This window comes from Taudactylus pleione, unplaced genomic scaffold, assembly GCF_031769625.1.
Source record: "Taudactylus pleione unplaced genomic scaffold, aTauple2 ptg000386l, whole genome shotgun sequence".
In the NCBI taxonomy this organism is placed as follows: domain Eukaryota; kingdom Metazoa; phylum Chordata; class Amphibia; order Anura; family Myobatrachidae; genus Taudactylus; species Taudactylus pleione.
Genome location: NW_028284787.1, coordinates 15,367,483 through 15,395,312, shown reverse-complemented (window position 1 = coordinate 15,395,312; position 27,830 = coordinate 15,367,483). Strand labels below are relative to the sequence as shown.

At 39.9% G+C, this 27,830-nt stretch overlaps 1 protein-coding gene across 6 annotated transcripts in view; it reads left to right on the top strand.

Annotated features, from left to right (window-relative positions):
- TRIO (trio Rho guanine nucleotide exchange factor) overlaps positions 1 to 27,830 on the top strand; it is a 496,865-nt gene that overhangs the window by 378,374 nt on the left and 90,661 nt on the right. For all 6 annotated transcript variants that reach the window (XR_015869672.1, XR_015869673.1, XM_088445727.1 and 3 more), the window contains exons 40-44: positions 3,658 to 3,761; positions 5,104 to 5,173; positions 8,313 to 8,402; positions 11,043 to 11,135; positions 24,443 to 24,493. Coding sequence is in view for 4 of the 6 variants with exons in the window: in XM_088445727.1 (XP_088301853.1) it covers positions 3,658 to 3,761; positions 5,104 to 5,173; positions 8,313 to 8,402; positions 11,043 to 11,135; positions 24,443 to 24,493 (408 nt within the window). In the remaining 2 variants the exon portion in view is untranslated. The remainder of the gene's footprint in view (positions 1 to 3,657; positions 3,762 to 5,103; positions 5,174 to 8,312; positions 8,403 to 11,042; positions 11,136 to 24,442; positions 24,494 to 27,830) is intronic.

Sequence of the window (27,830 nt, the reverse complement as noted above, 5' to 3'; positions counted from 1 at the left end):
AACTAGTGTGTGTATACATATATATATAATGTGTATAGGAATTTGTATGAAATAATGACAGTCAGGATCCTGGCGGTCAGAATACCGGCGCTGGGATCCCGACAGGGTTAACATGTCGACACTTGTTGGTCGACATGCTAGCCCTCCCCTAACCCTCCCTCTTTGGTGCCTAACCCTAACCTCCCCCCCTAGTGCCTGAACCTAACGTCCCTCACCCCGCACCATAAACTCTAACCCACCCCCCTTACTGCCTAACCCTAAACCTAACCCTCCCCACAACCCCGTTACTTACCTTCGGCATCCCGGCAGTCAAGATATCGGCACCAGGATTCTGACCGGTGTTGGTATTCTGGCGCCGGTAATGTAAGCATCAGCATCCCTACCGCCAGGATGCCGAACGCATACAGTGTGTAAATAATAAATATAATGTGTTTGTTGGTCGTTCCATGGTAACTCTCGTTACAAAGTGACATACCATGCATATGCATGGCTATCAACAGCAAAAGAAATTTATGTGAAATTAATTTTATTTACTGAGGATATAATAAGCCAGGTCATGCTTAAAAAACTGTATACAGGAATTGCTAATTGTTTGCTATGTCATGAAATGACCCGTGTGTGTGTATGTATGTATGTATGTATGTGTATATATATATATATATATATATATATATATATAATACAGATACTGATCAGACATAACCTTAAAACCACCTGCCTAATATTATGTAGGTCTTCCTTGTGCCACCAAAACAGCTCTGACACATTGATCCATGAACTCCACAAGACTTCTGAATGTGTCTTGTGGTATCTTGCACCAAAACGGTTAGCAGCAGATCCTTTAAGTCCTGTAAATTATGAGGTGGGGCCTCCATAGCTCGAACTTGTTTTTCCAGCACATCCCACAGATACTCGATCGGATTGAGATGTGGGGAATTTGGAGGCCAAGTCAACACCTTGAACTTAGTCATGTTCCTTACTCATTTCTGAACAATTTTTTCAGTGTGGCAGTGCACATTATCCTGCTGAAAGAGGCCACTGTCATCAGGGAATAACATTGATATGTAGAGGTGCCCTTGTCTGCAACAACCCGGCTGTCCACATGATGTAAACGAAAGCATGATTAATTTGACCAGGCCACCTTCTTCCATTGTTTCATGATCCAGTTCTGACACTTATATACCCATTATAGATGCTTTCAGTGGTGGACAGGGCATGAGACACTGACCAGTGTGCAGCTATGCATCCCCATATGTAGTAAACTGTGGTGCACTATGTGTTTTGACACCTTTCTATCATAGCCAGCATTAACGTTTGCAGCAATTAGGGCTACACTGTGGGCACGCATCAAAGAGCCTTGGGCACACATTGCCTTGTCGCCAGTTCACCAGTTGTCCTTCCTTCGACCATTTGTGGTATGTACTAACCTCTGCATAATGGAAACTCCCCACAAGACCTGCATCCAAGCTTGCCCTTGTCTCCCCCATTCTTAATTCACCACTCTCTCCAACTACCGCCCCATCTCATTCCTCCCATTTGCCTCCAAACACCTTGAGTGGATTGTCTCTAACTGACTTTCTTTCCTCACACTCCCTGCCTGGCCCACTTCAGTCTGGCTTCATTTCCTCTCCACTCCACTTGAAAATACCCTCACAAAAGTCAACAATGACCTCCTTGCTGCCAAATCCAGGGGTCACTACTTTTTGCTCTTTATTTTTTACCTCTCTGCTGATTTTGACACTGTGAACCACCCTCTCCTCCTGCAAATCCTTCACTTCCTCTGTGTGCTACCGCCCTCTTTTGGCTGTCCTCCTACCTCTCTTTCTCAGTCTCCTCTCATGACTCCCCTCATAAGCTCTTTTGGCCTCCGATATAATCTATGCTGATGATACTCAGATCTACCTCCCATCCCCTGACCTCTTTCCCTCTTCCCTCACTTGTATCTCCAACTGTCTCTCTGCTATTTCTTCCTGGATGTCCCAGTGCTTTCTTAAACTTAACATGTCTAAGACTGAGCTGATCATCTTCCCACCCTCCCACATAACCTCACCTCCCACAATTTCATTATCTAATGGCAGCACAAACATCTCTAGCTCCCAGGTGGGTTGTCTTGGCGTTATCCTTGACTCCTCCCTCTTTTACAAACCACAAATTCAGTACCTTTCTCAGTCCTGCCGTTTCCATCTCAAAAATATTTCTAGGATAAGACCCTTTCTCACCATAGAGGCATCTGAGACCCTCATCCACTCACTGGACATTTCGATTTTTGACTACTGTAACCTCCTATCTTGCCTCCCTGACTTCAACCTCTCTCCACTCCAATCAGTCCTTGATGCTGCTGTCCGGCTCATTCCTCTCCAAACATACTACATCTGCCTCCCCTCTCCTGCAAGCCCTACAGTGGCTCCCCTTCAGAACCCAATTCAAGGTTCTCACACTCGCTTACAAAACCCTCACCCAATCCTCTCCTATTTACATCCTGACCTTATCTCCCTTCACACTCCTGCTTGCCCACTTCGCTCCACAAATATATGCCGCCTCTCCTGGCAACTGATTACTTCCTCCCACTCCCATCTCCAAAATTTTGCCAGTGCTGCTTACCTCTGGAATTTTCTCCCTATCAGACTCTCCACCTCTCTACTAAACGGGCTCTCAAAACTCACAGCTGCATCAAAGCCATCCAGCTCTCATCCTAACCCACTGCTCCTTCTTCACTGTCTACCCCATCTGTGTCACCCCTGTCGGTATGCCCTCTCCCCTTTAGAATGTAAACTCTTACGAGCAGGACTCTCTTACCTCATGTGCTTCTCCTTTCCCTTACCTCTACGATCACATACTCCCTACAAAGGCAACTAACCATTTCTGCCACCCTGCTGCTCATTTGAGTGTTATGATCGCGGATGCAGCAATGTTTATAAACATTTCCTGTATTGTTTTGTAATGTCAATGTTTTTCCTGTTTTGCTCATTTGTGAGGCTCCATATTAATAAAGGATAATAATAAAGACCTGCCGTTTTGATAATGCTCTGTCGTTTAGCCATCACAAATTGACCTTAGTCAAAATTATACAGATCCTTACGCTTGCCCATTTTTCCTGCTTCCCACGCATTAACTCAAGAACGGAGTGTTCGTTTGCTGCCTTGTAACAATGTAATCAATGGTATTCAATTCACCCGCTGATGGTTTTGTTATTATTGATCGATGTATAGATCTGTGTGTATATATGTGCATATATACTAATATTATATAAATATATATTTTCTGAGGTTTTTTAATCTGACACCAATCATACTTATGTTGCTGTGACATTACTCGTCCTGCTTCCTGCCTATAGAGCCACACAATGTATTTGTGCAAAGTAAGTGTATAGACGTGCCGGGTTTGTTAAAATGGCAAACTGCTAAATACTGATGAAAGACAGGATAATGAACATATTTTGCTAACTGTCCACACATAAGTTATTTAATGTATTTAGTTCAGCACACTTTTTTTGACATTTTTAATGACAAATAGTGATTTTATTTTTTTATTTTAACGAAATTCCAAATTAAGTTCTGACAAATAGATACTATATATGTGCACAGATTATCAGGGGTTTACCTGTGATATATAAAGCATGAACGTTGTTAAGTGTTTTTTTTTTTTTTTTTTTGGTAGGGGTATATGGCACTTATGAAGGAGGATGGAGTTCCTGATGATATGAAAGGAAAAGATAAAATCATTTTTGGGAATATTCATCAGATTTATGACTGGCACAGAGAGTATGTATGTTTTTCGTTATTCATATGTAATGTTTTTTTAAAAAATAAAAATGTTCAACTTACATAATGTGACGGGAATTTTCTAGTGTACTAACCTTGTTCTTTAACAAATTGGAAGTTTATCTTTAGTTCACATATAACTGAAATACTGCGTTTAGAGCATTCCATAATCACCGGTACAGATGTGCTCTCATACACCTAGCCTCAATACATCTGTTCTTGGTGGAACAAGATAAGATTCTTGGATACAAAGACATTAATCAAGCCACACAAACAAAGATCTCAGTTAAAAAGACATTTATTACAAAGTAAAAGAAAATATATTATAAACACTTAACTTGCTTGTCAGCTTATCTACTTAGGACATAAGTTCATTTCCAGGAGCCCCCTCCAAAATCTTGGAGCTGAAATCTCGCACATCGAGAAAAAAGCAAAGGCTGATTAATCTCCTTTGTCCTGAAATTTATACCAGCCTGCCAGTGAGCTCTGAACACAACTTACAAATATGGGTATAAATCTGTTTCAAGCTACTCTTAGTTAAATACTGATAAGAAAGGTCTAACTAATGCATGAGTGGATCCTAAAAGACAAAGGCCTTGAGGATTTATGGCTTGTCTAGTTTCCACATTCCTGTAGCATCTAATGCAATGCCTGACCACCACCTAATGTCTGACCATTATCTAATGCCTGATACATTCATAAAGCACTGAACACAACATGGCTGTCAGCGCACATTTTTGCTTTCCAATTACAAAATCATACAGCACGAGGTACATGCGCGACTGAGCCACTTTGAGTAGTGTAACATACCATCATTTTCTTTAAATTTTTAATCCACTACGCAGAAACAGCAAAACTCCACTCAGTGTACTAGAGACACTGGGCTGCAACTTTAACCACACATGAATTAGTTCTAATCATGTACAAAGTCGCAGATAAAGCAAAACGGAACTTGGAGCGAGAAAAAGCCACGGCCGCTGCATCTTGGCTCTTCGTACACAGATTCAGACTCATTCGCAATGTCTTATCATATTATGTCGCACATCAAATTGATCAGTTCCATTTAGCCAAGTAGTTTTGTCACTTCAAGTTTTCTTTGTGCGAATAAGACGAACATGTTGAGCATAACAGACGCTCAGTGGGCCAAGTGATGTTTGGTGCAACTGAAGCCACATTGAATGAGGACACATCTGTACCATATACTAAAAATAAAAATGGCAAATTAAAATTCATTCATTGCAATAAAATCTAACTTCATTTGTGGAGGAGAAATGGTGTGCATTAAAGCTGGTCAAAATTTGATTTTAATGTAACATCAATAACGCAATCTACTTGCCGTCAGGTTCTTCCTGGGTGAATTGGAGAAATGTTTGGAAGAGCCAGAAAGGCTAGCTACTTTATTTGTGAAGCATGTAAGTACTCAGTACAAGTAATTTGCATTAGGTTTATCTGTGATTTGTGCTATTCACATCCACATTATAAAAATAAACTTGCACTATACCGTATAATTCTATGTTTTAGTAACTATGGTATCCATGCTGAATTGTCTGGAGGCATTAGCTAATTAATGTATACTCAGAGGCAAGTGCAAGATTTTACAATGATGGTGGCTTCTGGAGACTGATATTGCTCAAGGAATATTGAGATTCTTATAAGTCCCCTGGGCCTGATGGCTTTGCTCTTGAATAATATAAGCTTTTAAAACTTGATAAAGTACCCACATTATTGGTAGCCTTCCAGGAATAGGATACCTTGCTATTTTTTCGATTAAACTAGACCGTTACTACACTTATCCCTAAACTTCAAGACCTGTCTCTGCGATCTTCTTTGTGCTCTGTAGGCCTCCTTAATGTTGCTGGCAAAGATCATGGCATATAGACTGCAGATTCTTCTCTAGTTTTACTCTGAGAACTTCAATTTGTTAGAGGTATGCATTCAGTCAAGGGTATATGTTTGCCTATTGCGGTAATTGGTGCTGCCAAAACTGCAGCCCAACTCTTCTAGTATGTTACTCAGCCTTGACGTCACTGAGGCTTTTATAATATGGCTTCATGACCCTGATGTATGCAGTTCTGGGTGGGATTTCAGCTGAGATTATATTATTTTAAGTCCTTTCTATTCCTGTCGAGAGCCATGAGAAAGGATTATCTCTTGTCATTTTTGCTGTTTAACTTTACTTTAGAGCTTATGCTTAGGGTTTTTAGGAACTGGTCGCAGCAAAGAGGCATTTCAATACAAGATAACTCCTGATGAAATGGATTATGGAATTTGATTAATTCTTCTTTTGCTCTGTTCATTTTGAAAAGTTCACTGCTGTCTACTTTTGAGTGTTTCGTATATGTCTGGCCTGGTCCAGGAATATCCCGAATGAATTGGCAAAACATTCACAATGTATTTGATTATTCAGTTACCTAAAACCCCCCATAACCTTTATACAATAAATATAGCCAAGATTTTACAAAGTATTGCTCAAGACCTGATGGGTTGAGTTCGTATCCAGCTCTCTTACCTGGGGAGAGCTAAGTGAAGTTAAGTAAAATTTATTTTATTCTCTAGCTTGGTGGTAAATGGTATGGTGAGATCTGGTGTAAACTATGTGTATGTAAGGAATTCAATACAAGATATAAAAAAGATGCATTTACTTGTAATAAAAACATGAATAAATGACAATATTTGTAGTACTGCTTAATGGGTAATATTCAATTAACTCAGATGTTATGTGAGTTAATCAGAATGTCTTTGTTGGAGATGGGTAGGGAAATGGCCCCTTTCTTATCTTTTAAGTCTCTTAGCAGCTTCTCCTTTTAAAATCCGTAATCCCACATGGTAGTTAATGTGGGTTTGCTATGCACTTGTGAAAATATTCCAGAGCCATAAAAACCTATGATAATTGTCCTTGTGCCAGATATTTGTAATTCACAGTTTGGGTGTCTTGGATTACCAGTAAGTGATTCCTGGAGTGGGCTCCACTCTTGGCAAAAGAAGGGGCAGGTCCCAGATCAACAGGAGAAGTGCATCACACGGCCACCTTTAGGAGAGTTGAAGCAGCTGAGAGGGCCTGCCTCTGATGCACCAACAGTGATGTCACCAGTGTCGCTCCCCACTATGGGAATCCTGGAGAGTGTTGTCAGGTAGAATCCCAACTAGGGGGTCCACTTCCAGGCACTGGCTTCCCCCTCTACTTCCTCCAGTGCCTGGAAGTGGAGGTCTCATTACAAAAGCAGGTATATAACCAGAGTTTATTTGAGACATGGAAATTGATGCTTTTCCTGTTGATTCGTTAGTGTTTTTGGAAAGGATTTTAATGTACACAGTGGTAAAAGACTAGGACATGTGACCAAGTGCCGGGTTGCCTTCTGATGTGTAGATTTGGTCTACTCTGCATCCCCACACACTAGTTTCTTCCTGTTTGGTCTGATGTGGTCATGACCGTTTACCCATTTTCTTTTTTTCTTTTCCATTTTTGTGTCTGGAATTGAGCTCTTACATCTCTTTACTGTTCTTAAAATATAATATTAGCTCAATAAGCAGAAATACAACTCTATTATCCTCCACCCATAAACTAAGTTTCAGTGGTCAGATAAGTATAGCTGAATAGATCAATTATTTCCTATGTGATGTTGGTATAACTGTGCTTGTGTAAAGAGACTGGAGGTAAATTTATTATTTCCAACCCCTACCCCCCACCAGACCATTGTTGTTGTTTTTTTCTTACCGAGTCCCATGGTTAAATGAACAATGTATCATTAATCCCAACGCAATACCCCACCACCCCTCATTTATGATGAATATTTCTGAATAGTTGAATTATTTCCCAAGAGAGTGCTGGTACATCTGTGTTAGTGGAAGAGAATGGAGGTCAGGGAGACCATCCCCCCAAGTCAGTTTGTCCTTTTTTATTGCATGCCATAGATAAACCGCTTCTAAGCTACCAGTTCCAACACATTTGTTGAAGTTATTATTAAAACAGACCGTGTTCTGCTGTTCTGGTCTACTTTGTGTTGTGTTACTTCCCCTAGTCTTCACTCTCTCTCTCTCCTTTCCTTTCACCCTCTGCTTTCCCTTCATCCTCTTTTCCTCCCTTCATCCTCTTTTCCTTCATCCTCTTTTCCTCCCTTCATCCTCTTTTCCTCCCTTCATCCTCTTTTCATCCCTTCATCCTCTTTTCCTCCCTTCATCCTCTTTTCCTTCATCCTCTCTTGTCCCTTCACCCTCTCTTCCTCCCTTCACCCTCTCTTCCGTCTCCTATTTCCTACTCACCAGACCAATTTTGCTTTCAGCTTGTAGTTCTGCTGATTGGAAGCTGGAGAGGTAGGGTTCTATCAAAATCTCAGAAGCAGCTATACTCCCTATGCGTTCCTTAGGGCCGTTACTGCAGCACTTCTGAATGTCATGCATTTTTACATTTATTTAAACATAAACTTTTGAAAATTAGACATTTTCACATACATGTTGGGTTCATGGCAAAACATTACCTCATTTCATAAGTTTACAGTTTTATTTTACTCCAGTATTATTTTGCTAAGAGCTAATTCGTTTAATTTTCTGCAGGAGAGAAGGTTACACATGTACATAATTTACTGCCAAAACAAACCAAAGTCTGAGCATATTGTTTCTGAATACATTGACACCTATTTTGAGGTAAGTAAATAACTTTGAGTTGCATTATTTTAATGTGTGGGATATATATCAGCACGGCTTTAAGATTGGAGAGGTTGTTTGGTATTACCAGCTGAACATTATTATTAAAATTTAATATTTTCATTGAAACTCCATAGTAATAAACTTTGCTATGATTTGCTCACTAGACTGTTCAGAAGTTCTCAGAAAAACCCTGCAGGGTTTGGAGGATTGTTTAAATAAAATATTTGTTATAATAACTGTAGCTTTAACCCCTTCACTGCTGTGGCTTTTCTCGCTCCTGTACAGAGCCAATTTTTGCTAGTTTGGGTTGGTCACTATCAGCCATTTATTTGCACAGTACTCGCACAATATACAGTATACTTGTTTTTTTTTGTTTGTTTTTTTCAGAAGACTTTCAATTATCAGAAAATAGGTTTATTTGTTAATTTCTCCTCACACAGTACAGAAAATCCACCAAATGTTTTTTTTTTTTTTTTTTTTAATTGAAATTTTATGCAAGTTTAGTTTGCTTGAATAATATAATGACAGGTGCATATTCTCTGTCTATGACCCGTATTCAATTTGAAGCGTTCCGGATCCGCGTTAAGTTTCCGCCTATGACATCATTACCTTCTGTTTTGGTTTTACCCCATATTCAATTTGAAAGACTTTCCGCCTAGGCAGAAAGTCAATGCAATGTAATAGGCCGTAAAGTATCGCCTATGAATGGCAGGCGGAAAAAAGTGCAATTGGGGTTTTGGGGTGCAAAGTTGCGGGGACCCCTGTGCAGCTTTCAGACAGTCCCCCAAAGGTAATCTGTGTAAAAAAAAAAAAAAAAAAAAAAAAAACTTAAGGACACCCCAACAATTGACTTTGAAAAGGGGGGGGGGGGAAATGTTGGGGTACAAACTTAAAAACCAGTGAACTTGACTCGGGGGGGGTTCCCCAAGTATGCCCCAAGTGTTTTTTTGATTGCAGGTGTTTGGGGCAGGTGGATTTTTTCATGATTTTTTCACCTTCACTTTTTCAACTTTAATTATGCTGACCCCCATTTCCAAGTACCCCAAGTTTGCTGGGATAACTTATTTTCTGGAAAAAATGCTCCTAAATACTATTCTGCATCAGGTATAGAAAAATGCTATTTAGCAGCTATTGAGCCTATTTAAAAGGCAGAATCAACGTGCACTGCAGTAATATTAGTAGATCATGCAGATGGGGTAACTTAATGTGTATGATTTCCTCCAATCTAGTACCTACACACTCTGGGAGTCCAGATCTGGGTAAACTTTGATTAACATTTGAGAAAAAATAAACCAAGAAATGCTGGTTTCAGGTATTCCAAGTCTTCTGGAAAAAAAAAACCAGTTATTTTGTTTTATAACAAAATTATAAGTTATAAATTGTGTGGATGCTTTTCAAATAATGAATGCTATTGATGCTGAAATGTACCAGCCCAAAAAGTGCCAAAGTAGGCTCAGCAGCAAAAAAGTTAATTATCAAACTGTGTAGCTAGCAATCACCAAATGCATCCCTTAATGCCCAAGAGAAAAAGTGAGGGTTAAAAAAACAATTCTCCCATCTTTCTGGTTGAAACAACCAATCATAACTCAAAGGATAATCTGTGTAATTGACAGTACTTTGGAAATGTAGTCTCCGAAGAGAAATAATTATCTGGCTGATAATACAGATACAGAGGATGGCTAAGTACAGGAGCTGTAGGAGATTTCATATTACAGCTGCAAACTGTATAGGTGTCTTTTATAACTCTAAAGCTGGCCATACACCTGCGCGACCAGCATCAGATTAGATTCACCAGCATATTTGTTGTTTTTCTTGGCACAGGATCTGTCGTATGATCGATCCTGTGCCTCATGCACTCATCAGGGAAAAAGTAATTGAAATGACATGAATTGACACACGATGCATCGCATACACAAAATACATGGTACGATCTGCACACAATAGGATGGAATATATGTGGTGCACATCTGATCATGCGATCCGTTTTAGGAGCTGCGGGAGCGCGCATCTATCGTATCTTACTCCAAACATACATGATTTTCACAGGAACCATCCTAAGGACTCGTCGAAAATCGGGCAATTGGTCCGAAATCGTGCAGGTGTATGGCCAGAAATACTTTCTCCAGCTCCTGTGTGGTTATTTCGAGCCCCAGTGAGTCTTGGCTTGGAATATTGCAAATTAATGTGGGGGGAGCATTCTGTGTTTGATTTTTGTTTTGGTTTTATTTCTTACACAGTAAATTTTGCTACCTTGTGGTAGATATGATTCAGGTATTTGAATATTATAGTTTAACTACAACATATATGCATCCTCATAATTGAATCTGGTGGTTCTAAGGCAACAGACGTGCTTCTGCCTCTACGCTACCGCTTATTCTAGCATTCGCCATCCAGGCACAGTTTAAAGTCAAATAATACGCTGTGCTCTCATGTCAAGCTCAGTGTTATACACTGATATGGTGGGCTATGATCTATACTCCAAAATGTGCTAATGGTCCGTTTTACATTTTTATTTTTTTTCTGTAATCTTGGGTAAAGAGCTAATGTAATGACAATGTTAGTGATTACATGGCTTCTAAAGCATGATTGATTTTGGGTTTTTAAATGTATTTATTTGTATGTTTTCACATCTACTAGGACTTGAAACAGCGTCTGGGCCATCGACTTCAACTAACAGATTTGCTTATAAAACCTGTACAAAGAATTATGAAATACCAGTTACTTTTAAAGGTAAGTTTACTAATACAAAGTGGGAAAATGCAAAGATCTCAATCTATAATTTGTTTTAAAATTGCCCCTTACAAGAGTATTCATTTGTATGTGACATAAATCTTGTAATAAACATAATTCCTTTATCATCCATCTGGGGGATGCCTTACATATAGGTTATGTGTAGTGATGGGTGGAGTCGGACACTAACTAATTGAAAACCGGCTCCCACTCCCTATATAACCCCTCCCTAACCACCGTAAGTTCAGTCTTATTTTTAGTGCCTTTGGAGAAGCTTTTAGTTAGGTTTTATTTCTTTTCTTTTATGTTTGAATTTGGGTCTTTAGTCTATGGAGACAGGTGACAAACACTAACAGAGTGGGAGTTATATAGATTAGAAGGTTTTATGTGAACCTGTGTCCCACTCTAAAGACCCCTGAGAGAGCCACCAAACTAGCATGCCCCTGGGTCTCTCCCCAATCCAGACGCACAGCTGAGGGGGTTGCAGGCAAAAAAGTAAGATTTACAACTTTAATGCAAAAATCTTGTTGCCATATTACTGCTGCCTGGCACACTGTTTTTGAGCAGATTGGCCAGGGCTTGGAAGTACTCACGGTCCGAGAGAGCAGGCTGGTCTCACACCTCCAGGGGCGGCTAGCACAACACTTTTTCAAACCTTCAGTGAGGTTACAGAAGCAGCAACATGTGACTGCTTTATGAGAGGGATTAGTTCCGGTTCCAAAACACCGCTGACACGTGCAGGCGCACATCGGTGACGTCGTCAGGTGTGACCACAATCAGAAGAAAGACTGATTAGAAGCGCCGCTGCACTGAGGTGCCGACGGCGGCTGACGTCATCAATGACAACGGTGTCACTCTCCGGTCTTTTGAAAGAAAAGTAGCCTTAAGCCAGTCACTGGGTCAACGTTTCGAGTTTATTATAAACTCGTCATCAGGACATACAAAAAATGTGTCAAAGCCCTTACCTTATACACCCCGTGTGTCACACCCGGTGTGTCTGTCAGCCCGCAGCTCTGGTTCCGGCTCCCGCTCAGTCAGCGTCGCAAGACAATGACGTCATGGGAGCCGTCGCATCACCTGGGCAACCAGACCCACACTACTAATAAACATCCTAAAACTTAACAACAATAAACAGTAAAAACATGGTTGAATCAAGTATAGTAACCGATATATCGCTAAAAAGTGCACATGAGAGCGCATCATGTGTAATCAATAAAGAATAAATATGCCCTATACTTAGCACATTGGTATTAGTGCACAAACAAGGGGTACAAGTAAATAAGTTACTCTTAATCCAAATTGCACACTCTGTTCAAATATCTCATACATAGGTGCACCGGCCTCTCATCAGGGGAACCACGCTACCACAACTATACGCTACCGTATAAGACTATATGACATCACCCCTTACACAGAATATCTGTAACATGTACATAATGTAATTGGAATGCATATTCAAACAGAGCCCTAAGGAGATAAATAGTTAGAGAAAAGCTGCAAATGACAAATGGTCATTTAGCCCTTTAGGTTTGACAGTGTCTAATATATGTATCCATTTTGTTTCGAGTTGTAACAAAGCTCTATGCCTATTACCACCCCGTGGGTTCATGGGAATGTGGTCAATGGCCATATGTCTGAGGTTGGCCATGCTATGTTTATTTCATAAAAGTGCCTGGCCACTGGTTGTTCGGATGGTTTACCACTAAGTGCCATCCTTATTGCAGATCTGTGTAATGCCATCCGCTCCTTAAAGCAGCGGATGGTTTTACCCACATAGCACAAAATGCAGCGGAGGCAGGCACTCCTGATACAATAGTCATACTCGCCGTGGTGCACACTTCAGAATGGATAAGCAGAAGCAGGGATCGGTGTCACTCTCCGGTCTTTTGAAAGAAAAGTAGCCATAAGCCGGTCACTGGGTCAACGTTTCAAGTTTATTATAAACTCGTCATCAGGACATACAAAAAATGTGTCAAAGCCCTTTCTTTTCATTCTGAAGTGTGCACCACGGTGAGTATGACTATTGTATCAGGAGTGCCTGCCTCCGCTGCATTTCTACTACTATAACACAGCTTATTGCCAGTGTTAAATTGTGTTTGTGCACCATGCGCTGTTTAAACACCTGCCTCTCATCAGGGGAACCACGCTACCACCGTATAACAACTAGTCTGTGCTATTACAGCACAGTCATTTGTGGCTTTTAAAAATCATGGTTGTAGTTATAGGATATGACTATTGATTTTGGATTTGATTCTATCCGTTTGCTGTACCCATTCAGGGGGGCTTAATGACCTGTTTTATATGTTGTCATTGACATGTGGAATACCTTCTTTGTCTGTCAATTATAGTGTACAGTCTGGCGAACATATGCGCTACAAATGGGAGTGACTGTACCTTACGAACTATGATCTTCATGTGAATATAAGCTGAGTGTATCATCTATTTGTGCCTGTATATTTGAAGCAGTGCCAGCATTTGAGTGACTCAGTGATGTACATCCAGACGATCACAGCCTTGGAACCTAATGAATGCTACTTATTCTTACTGTTGTAGCAGTATCAGAAGCTTTAGCTTCACCTGCTCCTCTATATCAGTTGTGGTTATCAGTTACCTGTATATACATAATGTGCACTGTGTTCACATCAGTGGCGCTGGTTTACGCCTAGCCAGTGTAATTACAGCACATCAGAGTGGCCCCAATATTGTGATTGACACTACAAGATCGCCGTTTGGTGAATTAATATTCTGCCTGGTGTCTCAGTATTTTAGGTTTAAACCATGACGCAACCTATTGCCAACACCGATATAGGGGGCTTTAACAGAATCACCTTACCATTAGGTGAGACTCTGTCATTCTCAGAGAGTGAGGTGATATGGTTCAAAGAGAGATTAGAGGATGCCATGGGGCGGTATCTCCAGAGGACTTATACAATACATTATTGAAGATGAGGAAAAAGGAGATAGACTTCTTACTCCATGGTATTACTCTGTCTGAATATCACAGAGAAAAAAAGATCCCTAGGGGATACAGGGTCAAAAACGTACCCACTATAGGCAGATTTAACATCGATTTCTGCCGACGCTGGGTCGCCGTGCTGAACAAGTGTGCATTCGACCTCATGACACTTGTAATAGAAGAGGCAGCACGTGAACTTGCATTATGTAAACAAAAAATCAAAGAGTTTGAACAAATTCATCTGAGCACTTTAACCAAAGATATCTTAAATCAGTGGACAGACAAATTGACACAACAACTAGCCACATATAAAAAAAATACTTAGTCAACTTCAAAAAACAGAAATTTGACAAAGTGAATCGGGATTACACTGAACAGCGAGTTTACAGATGGTTAGAAGGCTCTAATGCACCTGGAGGCAACCCACAATTTTTTGCTCATCGCAAACAGCATTCCAAACGTGATTTACAAACATCAAGTGAAGCGTACTCCTCATCAGGGGAGGATAACCAACAACCTCCGCAGGGTGCACATACTTACCAGAGACCTCCTTTAGGAGTGAATACCCACGTACAACGCGGTCGAAATCTAGACCTACAAGGATTGTTCGCGATTGAGAAGGAACTGTTCTTTAACAGGGATGTCAGAGATAAAATTTTCTTTTATAGTCGCTTCATTGACGATATACTTTTATTCTGGCAGGACAGTTACAGTAAATTTATTACATTAATGGATAATATTAACAATAAAGATTGTCCTATTAAGTTCACATTCAGCATCAGTCTGGAACAGGTAACCTTCCTGGATGTTACAATCAAGAAGGAGAGTAACAAAATAAATACATATACAGTCAGGTGCATAAATATTGGGACATTGACAGAATTTTCATATTTTGGCCTCTATTCACCACCACAATGACTTTGAAATGAAACAAACAAGATGTGCTTTAACTGCAGACTTTCAGATTTAATTTGAGGGTAATTACATCCAAATCAGGTGAACGGTGTAGGAATTACAACGGTTTCTATATGTGCCTCCCTTTTTAAGGGGCCAAAAGTAATGGGACAAACTAAAGAATCCTAAATCTAACTTTCACTTTTTAATGCTTTGTTGCAAATCCTTTGCAGGCAATTACAGCCTGAAGTCGGGAATGCATAGACATCACCAGACGCTGGGTTTCATCCCTGGTGATGCTCTGCCAGGCCTCTACTGCAAATGTCTTCAGTTCCTGCTTGTTCTTCGGGCATTTTCCCTTCAGTTTTGTCTTCATCAAGTGAAATGCATGCTCAATCGGATTCAGGTCAGGGGATTGACTAGGCCATTGCATAACATTCCACTTTTTAGCCTTAAAAAACTCTTTGGTTGCTTTTGCAGTATGCTTTCGTTCATTGTCCATCTGCACTGTGAAGCGCCGTCCAATGAGTTCTGAAGAATTTGACTGAATATGAGCATATAATATTGCCCGAAACACTTCAGAATTCATTCTGCTGCTTTTGTCAGCAGTCACATCAATAAATACAAGGAAACCAGTTCCATTGGCAGCCATACATGCCCACGCCATGACACTACCACCACCATGCTTCACTGATGAGGTGGTATGTTTTGGATCATGAGCAGTTCCTTTCCTTCTCCATACTCTTCTCTTCCCATCACTCTGGTACAAGTTGATCTTTGTCTCATCTGTCCATAGGATGTTGTTCCAGAATTGTAATGGCTTTTTTAGATGTTGTTTGGCAAACTAATCTGGTCTTCCTGTTTTTGTGACTCACCAATGGTTTACATCTTGTGGTGAACCCTCTATATTCACTCTTGTGAAGTCTTCTCTTGATTGTTGACTTTGACACATATACACCTACCTCCTGGAGAGTGTTCTTGATTTGGCCAACTGTTGTGAAGGGGTTTTTCTTCACCAGGGAAATCATTTTTCTGTCATCCACCACAGTTGTTTTCCGTAGTCTTCCGGGTTTTTGGTGTTGCTGAGCTCTCCGGTGTGTTCCAAACAGTTGATTTGGTCACACTTAATGTTTTTGCTATCTCTCTGATGGGTTTGTTTTGATTTTTCAGCCTAATGATGGCTTGCTTCACTGATAGTGACAGCTCTTTGGATCTCATATTGAGAGTCGATAGCAACTGATTCCAAATGCAAATGTCACACCTAGAATCAACTCCAGACCTTTTGCCTGATTAATTGATAATGAAATAACGAGGGAATAGCCCACAGCTGTCCATGAAATAGCTTTTGAGTTGATAGTCCCATTACTTTTGGCCCCTTAAAAAGTGGGAGGCACATATAGAAACCGTTGTAATTCCTACACCGTTCACCTGATTTGGATGTAATTACCCTCAAATTAAATCTGAAAGTCTGCAGTTAAAGCACATCTTGTTTGTTTCATTGCAAAGCCATTGTGGTGGTGAATAGAGGCCAAAATATGAAAATTCTGTCAATGTCCAAATATTTATGCACCTGACTGTATCGTTACTAAACCTACAGATCACAATACGCTTCTCTTAGCATCGAGCTATCACCCTACAGTCACTAAAAACAGCTTGCAGTTTTCTCAATTAATTTGGGTCAGAAGAATCACCAGTGACTCTAACAGGGTTGAAGTGGATCTTAACAACATGTGTGCTAATTTAGAACTAGAGGCTATTTATTCATCTAATTGTATACAGCAGGCTAAAAATAGAGTAGACAAACTATCAAGGGGTGACCTCTTAAAGACAAGTAATGATACAACAAAAATTACTGATAATAAAATTAATTGGCCTCGCAGATTCCTGCCAATAGTGTCATTAATAATACCATACATTCACTTTGGCCTATCATTCAACACAATAAAGACCTTAAGGGTCTAAAGAACTTTACAATCCGGTCCTGCTTAAAGAGAAACAAAAACTTCAGAGATCGGTTAGTAAAATCAGATGTTACAGAATTAGCAGCTAGGTCAATAAATATGTGTAGAAAAAGTGGAGGTTGTTATAAATGCACAGGGTGTGTGACCTGTGGACACATGATCACAGGAAATTTTTTTACACATCCCCACACAGGGCGGAGATATACCATTAAGTACCCCCTAACTTGCTCTAGCTCTTTTGTTATATATCTTATCAAGTGCCCGTGTGGCTTGTGCTATGTGGGTAAAACCATCCGCTCCTTTAAGGAGCGGATGGCATTACACAGATCTGCAATAAGGATGGCACTTAGTGGTAAACCATCCGAACAACTGGTGGCCAGGCACTTTTATGAAATGAACATAGCATGGCCAACCTCAGACATATGGCCATAGACCACATTCCCTTGAACCCACGGGGTGGTAATAGGCATAGAGCTTTGTTACAACTCGAAACAAAATGGATACATATATTAGACACTGTCAAACCTAAAGGGCTAAATGACCATTTGTCATTTGCAGCTTTTCTCTAACTATTTCTCTCCTTAGGGCTCTGTTTGAATATGCATTCCAATTACATTATGTACATGTTACAGATATTCTGTGTAAGGGGTGATGTCATATAGTCTTATATATAGTATGATATCATGCTCTTTATTTAAAGTTTAATTACCAACAGGGTGCACTTATGTATGAGATATTTGAACAGAGAGTGCAATTTGGATTAAGAGTCACATATTTACTTGTGACCCTTGTTTGTGCACTAATACCAATGTGCTAAGTATAGGGCATATTTATTCTTTATTGATTACACATGATGCGCTCTCATGTGCACTTTTTAGAGATATATCGGTTACTATACTTGATTAAACCATGTTTTTACTGTTTATTGTTAAGTTTTAGGATGTTTATTAGTAGTGTGGGTCTGGTTGCCCAGGTGATGCAACGGCTCCCATGACGTCATTGTCTTGGTACGCTGAATGAGCGGGAGCCGGAACCAGAGCTGCGGGCTGACAGACACACCGGGTGTGACACATGGGGTATATAAGGTAAGGGCTTTGACACATTTTTTGTATGTCCTGATGACGAGTTTATAATAACCTCGATACGTTGACCCAGTGACTGGCTTAAGGCTACTTTTCTTTCAAAAGACCGGAAGAGAGACACCAAGCCCTGCTTTTATATATATATATATATATATATATATATATATATATAATAGCAAATACCAAGCCCTGGCACTCCATGCCAATCAGTAAGTACCTTGCTCAGGTGGCACCCTCAACATGCAGAAAAACAAAGAGGCAGCACTCTTGAGTCTGTGAAACCAACGGTGAACCCTGTGCCAGGGTCATTTATTAGGTCAACGTTTCGTGGAACGGATTCCCTTCCTCAGGACAACATCAATACCAAAGAATGTGCAAAATACAGTGTTAAATAGACGTGCACAACATGTCACTTACCCCATCTCCCAATGAGACCAGGCCCCGTCTGCTGCCCAATGCAGTAAGTCTACTTCGCACCGGAAGTGATGTCATCAGACACAGCTCGGGACCATGGTAACTGGGTTAAACAAAAAAACTGTATGTGCAAATGTGCCGACATAATAGGACGCTGAGACAGCTATATACAGTGCAAGTGCCAGACTATGCATAAAACTGTGCAGCAGCAGTAACTATATCATAAAATAATATATAGTACAACATAATCTTATAAAAACTCTAATAAAGTGCATAAAAAAAAGGAAGGAATAAATGCAACACATCCAAAAAACATCTATAAAACACCAGCACCAATTTTTTTTTTGTATGTTATAGTTTTGATGTCCCCTTTTGCATTATATATGGGTAATCTTTCCATCTTCGTTATTGTTGTGGTGCCATGTGTTGGTTTCACCGCTAGATGGCACCAGAGTTTGTCATTGAATATACTCTAGTAGCTGCAGATTAAATGTAAGTAAGGTTGTTTTTATCAGTGCAGAGATGTTCATTATGATTGGTGCTGGTGTTTTATAGATTTTCTTTTTGGATGTGATGGGGAGGAATCTGAAGCTAACTCATTAGCTGATCAGATTTTGGAAGTCCTTACCTATATACTGTAGGTGATGCTTTGTTAGACACTGTTCAGATACAGCCTGCTGTTTCCACCAGGCATTCACTGTGGCTTAAAACATGGAAGGTAGACTTTGAATCAAAACATATCTTAAAGGCATTACCTTTTGAAGAAGGTTATTTGTTTGGGCCAGAATTATCTAAGATTATTTCCCAGGTTACTGGAGGAAAAAGTAATTTTCGGTCAATACACGTAAAACAAAGACTCCTAGGTTTCGGTATGAAGGTAAGGAAAGATTTCACGTTTTCTGTGGTGCATATGGGGGTGCCCAGAGGTGGACATTTAGGGGATGGGGTGGTCCTAGCACCAGTCAACCTGCTGCTAAGCCACCAGGAAAATCCAAATGACTATCACAGGACTAGGTCCCGTCCCCTGGTGGGATGTCGCTTACTCAGATTCCAGGAGGATTGGATTCTTTAATCACCAGAGGATACATTTTGGATCTGGATGGTCCTGTTCCAAAAATATTCTTTTCCTCTCCTCTCCTCTCCTGGTGGATGTTTGCAGAAAGTCAGCTGTTTTACAGGCAATTTCTGTGCTTTCAGGCTCAGGAGTAATTATTCCAATTACAGTACTCCTCCCTCGATAGCTCTATTACAACGACACCTTCAGGTTACTATAGACATGCTCCAGAGATTCGGCTGGATCATCAATTTTCTCAAATTCATTTCCATCCCAGAGGATGTTATTTATGGGTTTACTCTTCGACACCCGGTGTTACAAGGTATTTTTTTCTCAGGCAAAGATTCAGGATCTGCAATCCAGAAAACGGATAATTTTTCAGAAGTCATATGTCTCGGTTCTAAGAGTCATGTAGGTATTGGGAAAAATGGTAGGTTAATTTGAAGCAGTTCCTTTTGCCAGGTTCCACCACACCCTACACCAACCACAGAAAAATTCTGAAGGAGCGCTAACAACCGTTATATATTTAATAAAATAACAGCAGCTGTACAACGAGGTTTGTCAGACCTCAATTAAGAAAGCATATAGAAAAACAAAGATACAGCGCTGTAAATAAATGTAGCACATTAGTATTTATTATTTAAAATACATATGCATTGAATTCATAAAATTGTCATCCAATCCACCATAAATCTCTAGTCCATAAGTGCTTTTGGATCAAAATAAAAAGTCCCATATAATGGTGTTCAATTGCTGTGTATTCCAAGCAAAATAATTACCAAGTCCAATGTCCTTATATGATTGGGGGGTCCTAATTAGCAGTGTTGCCAAATTTCCGCATAAGTCCTGGTCCCCTGGTCAAAGCTTTGATAAAGCTGTGGGCTTGCCACAGCACAACGCGTCAGGGAGTGGTTGTACCAGTCTCCACCACCTACTTTTACTTGAAAGTGCCAATTGGAGGACCCCAGGAACGTGCTAAATCGGCTGTACCGGCTATTTGCCATACCTTTGACCAGGGGACCAGGACTTATGCGGAAGTTTGCCAACACTGCTAATTAGGATCCACCACACTCTACCTCTACAAATCCAATTGCTTCATTGATGGGTACAATCGTACCCTCGATTAAACAAGCAGATGTTCAGATTATCACCTCAGACACGGCGGTCTCTTCAGTGGTGACTGAAGGAGGCAAATTTGAACAAGGGTTGCCAATTGTCCATAAAAGACTGGATCATTGTCACTACAGATGCCAGCCTTGTAGGCTGGGGACAGTGGTTCTGGACAGACACTTGTAAGGGCTTTGGCTTGTCCAAGAGAATGTTCTGCCTATAAATATATTGGAATTAAGGGCAAATAGTTATGCACTGATTCAGACTCAGGGGTGTCTAAAGAATTTACCAGTACGAATACAGTCACAGCAGTTGCTTACATAAACAAGCAGGGTGGCACACACAGCTGGCTCGCAATGAGGGAGGTTTCTCACATCCTTCATTGGGCAGAAAACTGGGTTTCGGCTATTTCAGCAATTTGCATTCCAGGGGTAGACAACTGGGATGCAGACTTTTTAAGTCCCCACAGTGTGCACCCAGGAGAATGGGAATTACGGAAATAGTAGCCAGATGGGGCATCGCCAGAAATAGATTTGATGGATTCTCATTTAAACAAGAAGCGTCCAAGGTACAGATCTTGGTCTCGGGGTCCTCAAGCAGTTCTGGTGGACGCCATGACAGCACCTTGGGGGTTTCAGCTGGCATACATCTTTCCTCCACTGGTAATGTGGCCAAGGGGTAATTCAGCGCATTCGAAAGGTAGCGCATCCGGTCATTCTCATAGCTCCAGAATGGCCATGCCATCATTGGTATATGCCATCATAGGACATGTTGGCAGACATTCTGTATCGTATACCTCTGCATCCAGATCTGTTGCTTCAGGGTCCATGCCGTCACCCCAATTTGCATCACTTGGCTTTGACAGCATGGTTCATGAATCCAGGATACTGAGAGCCAAGGGGTTTTCAGAGTCTGTGGTGAAAACCATGATACAGGCTCGTAAGCCGGTTACTTCCCAAATCTATCATAGGATATGGAAGATATACATTTCTTTGTGTGAACAACACAATGTCAAACCAGAAATTTCCAAGTGTCTCGCCTTTTGTCTTTTTTTGCAGGACGGGCTGGTTAAGGGTCTGAAATTGCCCTCTCTTAAAGGACAGATTTTGGCTTTATCAATCCTGTTCCAGAGGAAGTTGGCTACTATTCCAGAAGTTCAGACCTTCTTGAAGGGGGTTCTATGCATTCAGCCTCCTTATGCTCCTCCAGTCCTCCTTGGAACTTGAATTTAGCTTTGGAGACTCTCCAAAACGCACCATTTGAGAATTTGGAATCTGTAGAATTGCGTTATCTCACTCTGAATGTTGTTTTCCTTTTGACCATTGCATCGGCCAGAATGTTTTCTGAATTAGTGCCACTTTCCTGTAAAGCTCTGCTTATTATTTTTTATGAGGATAGAGTTACGCACTAAGCCTTCTTTTCTACCAAAGGTAGTGTCAGCTTACCACATGAACCAAGATATTGTCTTTCCAGCTTTTCGCCAGGGTTCAGTGACTCGGGAGGTTTCTTCCTTAGCACTGTTGGATGTGGTATGTGCGTTAAGTATCTACTTGGACCGTACTGCATCCTTAAGCCATACAGATTTCTTGTTGGTGTTGATTGATGCACCAAAAAGAGGCTTGACTGCCTCAGAAGGGTCCATCTTTAGACTTTGTCTGGTTGTCTAGGCTTGGAACTTTTAAAATCCCTGATATTTTGTCTTCCCTACCTTACTTCATTGCCCTCTATTTAGTGTTTGTTTGTCCCTAATGCCATGTCTGTTGCCTTACATTTCTTACTCTTCTTGCCTGGTCTTCCATTTCATATGCAACACCCTCAGAACTGGTGTATTGTACAGTGCCACTTGCCTAGAGCAGCATAATCACTAAATACAGCCCTGATTCACATGAACTTGCGCTTTGGCAGGAATATCCCTATTGGACTTGTTCAGAGTATGGAATCTTCTGTAACTCTTTGTATCAACTTGTAACTTTGTGAATACGGTACTTTTTTTTTTTTTGTACAATTACTTTTATTCCTAGAGAGAAAAATACTGTATGTTAGAATAGTGGGGCTTACCAGACTATCTGCAATGCTATTAGAATACAGGGCTCTTTTGCCTTCTCATCCTAGCTTATCAGGCCGAAGCATTTTTATGTGCTGAGGTTACCTGATACCACTGAGTGTTCACATGCAAATGCACTTTTATTATTTTAATAAATAAATAACAGCCAAGTGGTTCACTGCATAGAAAGCCTACTAAATTACCGTATCCTAAAGGAGCTATAATCACTGGAGTGCTGGCAGACTCAAAGCCACACTTTATTCTGGCTTAGCAGTTCCGATCCTTAGCATGTTCATAGATTAGTCAAATAGCTGCAGTAAGCCTGACTCAGAGTCTGATTAAGAAGGACACCTTGATTCCCTCTTTTAAGCAGAGTTCTGTTTCCATGGTGGGGAGGCCTAGGTGCTGTTGAATTTTAATAGCAATTCCCAGCTTTATTGGGTACCTGTATGACAGAGGGCATGAGGAGCCAAAGAGCATCCTCCATGTCCTCAGGTTGCAGCAGGTACCATGTGGTGATAATTTTTCGGGAAGTCTAGCAGAGTTGGGTAGAAAGCAAATGGCAACCGTTTCACCATCCATAAGGGATAATTGACTTATTGCCCTAACATAACCAGGTAAATATAGCCCTCTTAGGGTACCTGTTGAAAAGGCATGGAAACACAGCAAAATTCCACACTTAAAACAACAAACATTGCAGGGGTATACTTAACAGTAAATGTATACCAACTATTTACAACAGTATTGAGCAAGAGGTGGCAGGTGGGTTTAAACTTTATTTTCAGTATGTTGGCACCCTACTTTTACCACAAGTGCTAATGTTTTTTTGTTTCTTAGGATGTTATCAAGTTGAGGATATTTATTTTCATAAAAGTAAAAAATGAACTTTCATATGATAAACCGTGAAAGCAATAGACGTAGCATTTTTGTTGTTACCATGACAATGATTCTGTTATGGTTTCCTTCACTAGGTGTGCACCTTCAATAGCTGTATGTCCAATGGAGTGCCTGTGAGTTAAAGGCATTATAGTTGCTAATTGTAATAGAAGTTTCCAGTAGCATTTAAGTATACAAAGTATGCTGCTTTTGATATATTAGTATGTATGTGATGTTTGATGATGTTAATAAAATTATTGTTTATTTGCTTCGCAACAGGATCTAACTATATCCTGCTATGAGCTACATTATGATTTTTTGGTGGTGTCTTCCCACACACAACTGCTGTCACTGACCACTTGCTCTGTATTCTGGTCAGCAACTACAACAAGTGATTCCCAGCCAATAGGTTTCATTTGTATGGATTTCAGTATAGATTGCTGCCCATGGGGGGGGGGATGTTCTCACCATGGTTTCCATAGAAAAGGGAGGGGCTCTCTACACTTCCCCTGATATCTCTGTTATAGTCTTTTGTATGCAAAACACATGCTGATTCTCTTTCAAGGCGGAAAAAGTAAGAAAAAACATGTACATAATTTATATAGAACACTCAGTATACTCTGACAAAATTACAATGGACAAAATAATGGTTAAATGCTTTATTGTGGGTGAGGGAAGTGGAATATTACATTACAAACACACACATGTTCCCAATATGCCCCAAAAAGTTAATACATATGTACCTAGGGTAGAATACAAAAAAATAAGATTTACTCCCAATGAAATTGTTCTGGTAAGATAAGAGCAGTAACACATAAGAGCAGTAACACATGACACATGATAAGAGCAGTAACACATGACCATGAAGGGGTTTATCTAGTTTTGTAATTTTGTTGCCTTTTTTATCCATTTGCAGGATTTCCTGAAGTACTCCAAAAAAGCGTGTATGAATATTGCAGAATTGGAGGTATTCTTTTCTTTCTTTCAAAAGAAGCCATGCATGATTAAAGAATAGTTGAAACAAATATTTGAAACCTGTATCTGGTTCCTCATTTTGGCTTTTGCAGTTGGGAGATGCTGAAAGTTGGCACTAAAGTTAGAAAATATATTTTTTAGTTTTTGGGAGGAAACCGGAGTACCCATGCAAGCACGGGGACTCCTCACAGTTAGGGATGTGGTGGGAAGCGGTGTCACCTCATGTGAATTTTTCCTTACAACAACCCACAGGCACATTAAATAAACAGTAATTAAATTACAATATCCGTGATAAGAAATTTTGGAATATTAAAAGCTAATTTGTGCATTTTAGTTTACTCCCCTGGTAGGTGATAACTTTTTAAAAATTGGCCTTTCAATTTAAAATATCAGAATATATGGCAGAACATCAGGAGTATCTCTTCTAAATGGTAAATTGTTTAAGGAAAAAAGAAAATGCATGTAAAAATTTAATTTATCTAGGCATTTTCCTTTTCAAACAGAAATGTGTTTATAATGTGTGGTTTGGTGTTGTCCACAATGCTTAAAAGTGCATACACATGGTCAGATTTGTCAAATGTGTCAGATGAACTATTGAACGATTTGACCAACGATTTGAACTATGAACGATTTTTGACTGCATTAAAATGACTACAATCAATTTTGGATGATTTCAAACACATCAGATGTTAGATATCGTTATATGACCATCGGGAACGCGCATCGTTCAAACATGTCAGATATGTCAGATTTTCCTTCAGATATGAACGATTTTTAAAATCGTTATCGTTCAGATCTGAAGAAAAAACTGACCGTGTGTATGCACCTTTATGGAGCATACACACGGTCAGATTTGTCAGTTGAACGATTTGACCAACGATTTGAAATATGAACGAATTTTGACTGCATTAAAATGAATGGAATCGTCCAAATCTGACTGCAAACACATCAGATGTCAGATATCGTTATCTGACCATCGGGAACGCGCATCGTTCAGATATGTCAGATTTTCTTTCAGATATGAACGATTGAACCATTTTTTAAATGGTTATCGTTCAGATCTGAAGAAAAATCTGACCGTATGTATGCACCATTAGTGTTTGAAAAAGTGTGGGGTTTCAAATAGTTAAATTGATTTTATTTGTAGCAGCTGTCAAGGTTTGTATAGATAAAAATAAGCATTTGGAGCAAGCATGTCATGGTACAGCTTGCCATACAAAGTTCTCATTTTAAATTTGAATTTATCTGGTCAGTGGCCCGAAAGTCTGAACATTTTAAAACAGGTATGCTATTGTTACAAATGTAAGCTTTTATTGTATATCCACTAATATTTCACTTTCAAACAATATCAATGCCCTTTATTTAAATAATTTATGTAGCTCTCCAATCTGGAGATGACCAGTGAGTGGATGAGGCTCTTAGTAGCATACATTGTTAAAAAGGGTCTGATCCTGGAAATATTTTGAAATGAAAACAGCAGGACTGCGTGAGGTACTGATTGTGTGGTTTGAAGTCTAAGGATAAGTTATGGATAACTTCAAAACAGTGCACTTTGGGGCTATAGAAGATGGTTGTGCTGTCAATAGATAATTACATTTTGGGAAGTGAGGTTATGCGGGAGGGTGGGAAGTTGATAAGCTCAGCCTTAGACATGTTAAGTTTAAGAAACTGCTGGGACATCCAGGAAGAGTCCGCAGAGAGACCGTTTTAGATACGAGTGAGGAGAGAGGGGGAAGAGGTCAAGGGAGGATAGGTAGATCTGAGTATCATCAGCATAGAGATGATATTGGAAGTCAAAAGAGATGATGAGCTCTCCAAAAGATGATGTAGAATGAGAATAGGAGAGATCCAAGAACAGAACCTTGAGGGGCACCTACTGTTAGTGGAAGTGGGGGGGGGTGGATTTATAAGAGAAGACTGGGAAAGGAGTGGGCGGGTGCCGAGGGTCTGGTGGGATGTGATGTCCTGACGTTTGGAGTAAAGTTTAGATGTAAAGTAGGTAGCAAAGTCAAGGGAAGATAGCGAGGAGGGGAGGCAAGGAAGGAGTGGGCAGAGAAGGAAGTTGAAAGTGGTGGTGTCGCCGGGGGTTTGAGGACTGGGAGGAGATGAGGTTTTTGAAATACTTCTGTTTAGAGAGAGAGGGCAGAACTGTAGGATGAGAGCATAAATTTGAAATGGAAGAAGTCTGCCAAACACCGTAAATCTGTTTCCTGCTGCTGGTACTTTGCTCTACTGACATGTTTGCATAAAGCATCATGGAATATTTATCTGACTGTTATACCCACAAAAGGAAATCTGCAATTTCTGCATTGTAGCTACGGATGTGTCCTCACTTGTCTTTGGTGCAGTCGCGCCAAACAACCCCTCTCAGCGCACCAGGAGTCTTTTTTGTCTTTCTTTTTTTTTCTTTCACGAAAATTCATCTGATTTGCAATTTGATGCGACTAAGACACATCAGGAGAACATACTTTACATGTTTTGAAAAAGCATTTCAGGGAGATTGTGAAAGCAACACAATATATATATATATATATATATTTATCTGTGCATGTGTGTGTGTGTGTGTGTATATATATATATATATATATATATATATATATATATATATATATATATATATATATATATATAGATATATATATTAGGGATGTGCAGGCTCGGTTCTACTCGGTTCCGTTCGTTTTTTTTTACCGAATCTTATTGGGTATCAGCTGTCACGAGTTTTGGATAGCCAATAAGATTCGGTTTAAAAAACCGAACGGAACCGAGTAGAACCGAGCCTGCACATCCCTAATTTTATATATATATATATATATATATATATATACACGCACAGATAAATATATATATATATATATATACATACATACACACACACACGTGTGTAAGCAACAACAGTTTTATATATATATATATATATATATATTTTGATAGATATCGCAGAGCCTCTGATTAGGGATGGCAACCGACCATGGATGGTCTGATTGAAAACAAGTGGTTTGCCATTGCTGGTGGCCATCATTGATGGCAACCCTCAATCGATGTTTAGGAAACATCGGCAGTTGTGGTCTACAGATCTCCTCGACCAATCGCTAACAATTGATGGCTTCTAACGATGATTGAACCATCGATGGTACAGCTGTCAATGGCCATCACTACAGTATAACATAAAAATTGCTATTTTTATGGTATACTGTGTTTTAAAAAAATATTTTTTTTTTTCAAATAAAGTAGTGATGGATAAGTTTAAAATAATGTTCTTGACCTAATTCAATCAGAAAAGAAACCGACAATTTTGGAGCAGTTTTTGGAAAAAGAATTCGTCAGTT